The sequence below is a fragment of the Babylonia areolata genome, chromosome 24 (genome assembly GCF_041734735.1).
Source record: "Babylonia areolata isolate BAREFJ2019XMU chromosome 24, ASM4173473v1, whole genome shotgun sequence".
NCBI lineage: Eukaryota > Metazoa > Mollusca > Gastropoda > Neogastropoda > Buccinidae > Babylonia > Babylonia areolata.
Genome location: NC_134899.1, coordinates 6,638,649 through 6,643,648, shown reverse-complemented (window position 1 = coordinate 6,643,648; position 5,000 = coordinate 6,638,649). Strand labels below are relative to the sequence as shown.

Below are 5,000 nucleotides of genomic sequence, written 5' to 3'. Positions count from 1 at the left end.
CGTGTGGGGAAACAGAAGCAAGGACTGCTGAACATCACCAACTCTACGTGCCGCGTAACTTCTGCTTCGAGTTTCTGTGTCTGTGTCAGCGAAAGAGAGATCTACAAACCATCGTCGAAATTCAGCTGAACCAAAGTGACCGAATCAGAATTTCTGTGTGTCAGCGAAAGATAGATTACAGATATCCTTGGAAGTCGCTGAACTAAAGTGCCCGACTCCCTCCGAACTTCTCTGTGTCGGCAAAAGGGAGATTACGAACACGTTGCTGAACTAACGGGACCGAATCGGAACCCAACTCACTGAGATCTCCTGTTTCAACAACCAGTCCCTGATCGCAAATAGATAGATAGATATATTTGTTAAAAATGGCTTCCAGGTGTTGTGATAGTAGCAGCAGTGGCAGCATTATATCGGGTCAGGAAGGACCCAGCACCAACACCGCCGCTGTTCCTGACCGCAGTCCTCGTGGAACCCTCGTCCCGCGTCCTTCCTGGGCGCTCCACTCCTCCGCTGGGCGGAAACACGTGACGCTACTCCTTGCCGCCTTGGTGCTCGCTCTGCTGGCATCGGGGGCCTCCTCCTCGTCGTCCTCCTCGTCCTCAGGAGGAGCAGCATCACCTGCCGCACAGGCCGCCTCCAGGCAGGCAGCAGCAGCAGCAGCAGCGGCCCAAGGAGGAACATGCCCCCGACAGAGGGCAGTTCCCGGCCAGCCGTGTCCGCGCCTTGCTGAAGGACCTCTTCAGGAAACGGAGGGCCGAGTTGTGGGAGCGAATGTTCCAGGGACGAGCCGCGGGAGCAAGGTTGTGGGGGCGGGAGGAGGAGGAGGAGGAGGACGAGGGGACGGAGGGGCGTGAGGGAGGAAGAAGAGGAAGGGGACGTGAGCGAAGGCAGGCGGGTGGTGGTGGTGGTGGTGGGGGTGGGGGTGGGGGTGACGGCGGGGAGAAGAGGCTGCTGTCTCTGGAACAGGAGGACCGGCTGGGCACGTTTGTTGGAGAGGTGGGTCACGTGGCTGTGTGCTGTGCTGTGTTGTTGTGTTGTGCTGTGTTAATGTTGTGCTGTGCTGTGCTGTGCTGTGTTAATGTTGTGCTGTGCTGTTCTGTGCTGTGTTAATGTTGTGCTGTGCTGTTCTGTGCTGTGTTAATGTTGTGCTGTGCTGTGCTGTTCTGTGCTGTGTTAATGTTGTGCTGTGCTGTGCTGTGTTAATGTTGTGCTGTGCTGTTCTGTGCTGTGTTAATGTTGTGCTGTGCTGTGTTAATGTTGTGCTGTGCTGTTCTGTGCTGTTTTAATGTTGTGCTGTGCTGTTCTGTGCTGTGTTAATGTTGTGCTGTGCTGTGCTGTGCTGTGTTAATGTTGTGCTGTGCTGTTCTGTGCTGTGTTAATGCTGTGCTGTGTTAATGTTGTGCTGTGCTGTTTTGTGCTGTGTTAATGTTGTGATGTGCTGTGCTGTTCTGTGCTGTGTTAATGTTGTGCTGCGCTGTTCTGTGCTGTGTTAATGTTGTGCTGTGCTGTTCTGTGCTGTGTTAATGTTGTGCTGCGCTGTTCTGTGCTGTGTTAATGTTGTGCTGTGCTGTTCTGTGCTGTGTTAATGTTGTGCTGTGCTGTTCTGTGCTGTGTTAATGTTGTGCTGCGCTGTTCTGTGCTGTGTTAATGTTGTGCTGTGCTGTGCTGTGTTAATGTTGTGCTGTTCTGTGCTGTGTTAATGTTGTGCTGTTCTGTGCTGTGTTAATGTTGTGCTGTGCTGTTCTGTGCTGTGTTAATGTTGTGCTGTGCTGTGCTGTGCTGTGTTAATGTTGTGCTGTGCTGTTCTGTGCTGTGTTAATGTTGTGCTGTTCTGTGCTGTGTTAATGTTGTGCTGTGCTGTGCTGTGTTAATGTTGTGCTGCGCTGTTCTGTGCTGTGTTAATGTTGTGCTGTTCTGTGCTGTGTTAATGTTGTGCTGTGCTGTTCTGTGCTGTGTTAATGTTGTGCTGTGCTGTTCTGTTGTGCTGTGCTGTTTTGTGATGTGTTGTGTTGTGCTGTGCCTTACTGTGTTGTGATGTGTTTTGCCGTGTTGTGCTGTGCTGTTTTGTGATGTGTTGTGTTGTGCTGTGCTGACTAAGTAGCGAAATGAAACTGAAACACAAGTAACATCCCTTTACCGCGTAGAGTTTTTTTGTTGTTGTTTGTTTGTTTTTTGTTTTTTTTTACTAAGTAAAATCATCATCAATAAGATATTATCATATAATGAAACATGCATAAAAACAAATAAACACAGCACTCCTCCCTTCCCCACCCCACCCCTCACCCCCGACGCACACACACACACACACACACACACACACCAAACGAGAACCTTGATCATGGAGAATGTTTGGGGTTCGCATTCCTTCATGAAATTGACTTGGCCGGCAACAGGCTTTCGCACACGTGGTTGGTTTTTGCTTGCAGGAAGTTTGCATATCGTAAACCAGACACACTCCCATGAGCTTCAATTTGTTGATAATGACTGTAGCATCAGAATTTTAGCAATCCGATTAGCTACGTTCGTTTCGTATCTCACGATTGAAAGCAGCTTTCCTCTCGCCTGTGTCTCCCAGGGTAATTGTACGACGCACAATCGTTATTTTCTTGGAGGTCTTCCAGCAAGATTTCTTTTGAAGGTGTTGGTGATACTAAACAAAACAGAATAGAAGATTAGAATTTTTCTTTATTACCAGGTGTTCCGGGGTCACAAGGAATATTGGGGAGGGGGGGTGGGGGGGTGGGGGTGGGGGGGGGGGGGACAGTACATAAAAGGTACACATAAATCGAAAATCATACACAAACACAGATACAGTAGAATTTAGGACACATACATGTGCATATCAATATAAGAACTTGTGCACACACACACACACACACATACACGCACACACACACACGCACACATACACACACACATGTCTAATATCACTTAATGTGTACAGACATTAATTAAATGAAATTGAAAACACACACACACACACACACACACACACACACATTTAAACATAAGCTGCATATCACATGTGGATGGGGCTGATGACTAGATCTTCAGGTAAATGGTTGTTGATTGCACAACTCTCTTTAATCATACTGGATTTATTTGAGAGACTGGGCATTGACTGCTTTAGGGGAAAGGCTATTCGCGAAGCGATTGGTTTTCGTCCTAAAACTTCTGTACCAACGACCAGAGGGGAGCATCTCGAAAATCTCAAAAGCTGTATGTGATTCGTCCTGGCTGATTGATTTTGATTTTTTTGAGTAGCCGCTTATAATATATGTCGTCTGGAGAAGGTAGATCAGCCCCGTTAATCTTGGTGGCAGTTTTTACGATTCTGTTAAGGGCTGCAACTTCTGCCTTGGAAATGTTTCCGTACCAAACAGTAATAGCGAAGGTTAGCACACTTTCAATGACTGCTCGGTAGAAATCAACCATGATTTCTTTTCTAAATCCGAACTTTTTGAGGCGCCGAAGAAGTACAGGCGCTGTTGTGCTTTCTTAAGATTTTTTTTCCGTGGATACGCACGATTGCATTGACAGATAGAAAAAGAAACAAAAAAACAAAACAAAACATGTAGACACACAACAGGTAGACAGATACTAAAAATAAGAGACTGACTCACATACAGGCAGATAAAAAGACATAGATAGATATATAGATAGACAGACAGACAGACGGACATATAGACAGACAGAAAGACAGACAGACAGATAGCTAGATAGCTAGATAGCTAGAGATAGATAGATAGATAGAATGATTGATTGATTGATATACATAGAAGACAGACAGACAGACATATTTTCTTGATAGGTAATTAGAAAAAAAAGAACAGATGCCTGACATGCCCAAAATAAGTATAACATTACATTAAAAGACAATAGAGAGAAAAAATAAAAGAAAGTTACATAAAATGCAAATAACTGAAAGACAATAAGAATAAAATGGGCCACATTCAAAAAACCCCCAGTGACATCAAGTACATAATGACAGGACTAAACGAAGCAGTTCTTTTTGTGTGTGTGTCTGACAGATGGTTGGTAACTCGCATCAGGTGATTTGTGGTGGGGTGTGTGGGGGTAAGGCGGGAGGGGGGAGGGGGGAGTGTAGTGAGTGATGGAGAGGGAGGGGGAGGTAGAATGAGAGGGGATGGGGAGGGGGGGTGGTGGTGTTGAGGGGAAGGTTGCAGGGGAGGTGTGGGAGAGGGGGGGGGGCTGACTGACGAAGCATGTACGATGCCAGTGTTGCGCATGGTCGGTCGTTGATTTGAGTGATGCATTCATACATACACACACACAGCACCTGCTGGCAACATGTTTCTTCGCTATTTTTTTTTTTTTTAATATATTTTATTTGTTAGTATTCGCTCATCGTTAAACACGTTACACCCTCCCCTCCACCCCCCCTCCCCTCCTTCCTCTCCTCCCTCTGTCTGTCTGTCTGTCTGTCTGTCTACTTCTTGCTGTGCCTGTGTGTGTGTTTGAGTGTTTATTTCTCTCTGTCTCTGTCTCTCTTTCTCTCTGTCTCCCTCTGTGTGTGTGTGTGTGTGTGTGTGTGTGTGTGTGTGTGTGTAAGGGAGGGAGGGAAGAAGTGAATATATGCCGTGTGTGTGCGTGTGGGGTTGGTGCTATGGAAGGGGCGGCACACACACGCACGCACACACACACACACACACACACACACACACACACACACACACACACACACACACACTTTTAATGACACAACTGTTGTGGAACATACCTCGTTCAAGCATCAAACAGACCGCTGTTCAGAGTGTGATCTGACCATTCCTGCCACCGTTTGGTTCTCCACAGGGAACGACAGGCGCTGACATGTGTTGTGTAGTCTGTGGTGTTGCGCTACGGTTTTGCGTTGTGTTGCGGTGCGTTGTGTTGCGTTGCGTTGCGTTGTGTTGTGTTGTGTTGTACTGCGGTGTGTTGCGTTGTGCTGTGTTGTGTTGTGTTGTGCTGTTTTGTGTTGTGTTGTGCTGTGTTGTGTT

At 47.0% G+C, this 5,000-nt stretch overlaps 1 protein-coding gene across 1 annotated transcript in view; it reads left to right on the top strand.

Moving 5' to 3' along the window:
* The first annotated feature begins 365 nt into the window (after positions 1-365).
* LOC143299147 (uncharacterized) overlaps positions 366-5,000 on the top strand; it is a 91,679-nt gene continuing 87,044 nt past the window's right edge. The window contains exons 1-2 of the mRNA XM_076612276.1: positions 366-548; positions 604-996. Of these exons, the coding sequence (XP_076468391.1) occupies positions 366-548; positions 604-996 (576 nt within the window). The remainder of the gene's footprint in view (positions 549-603; positions 997-5,000) is intronic.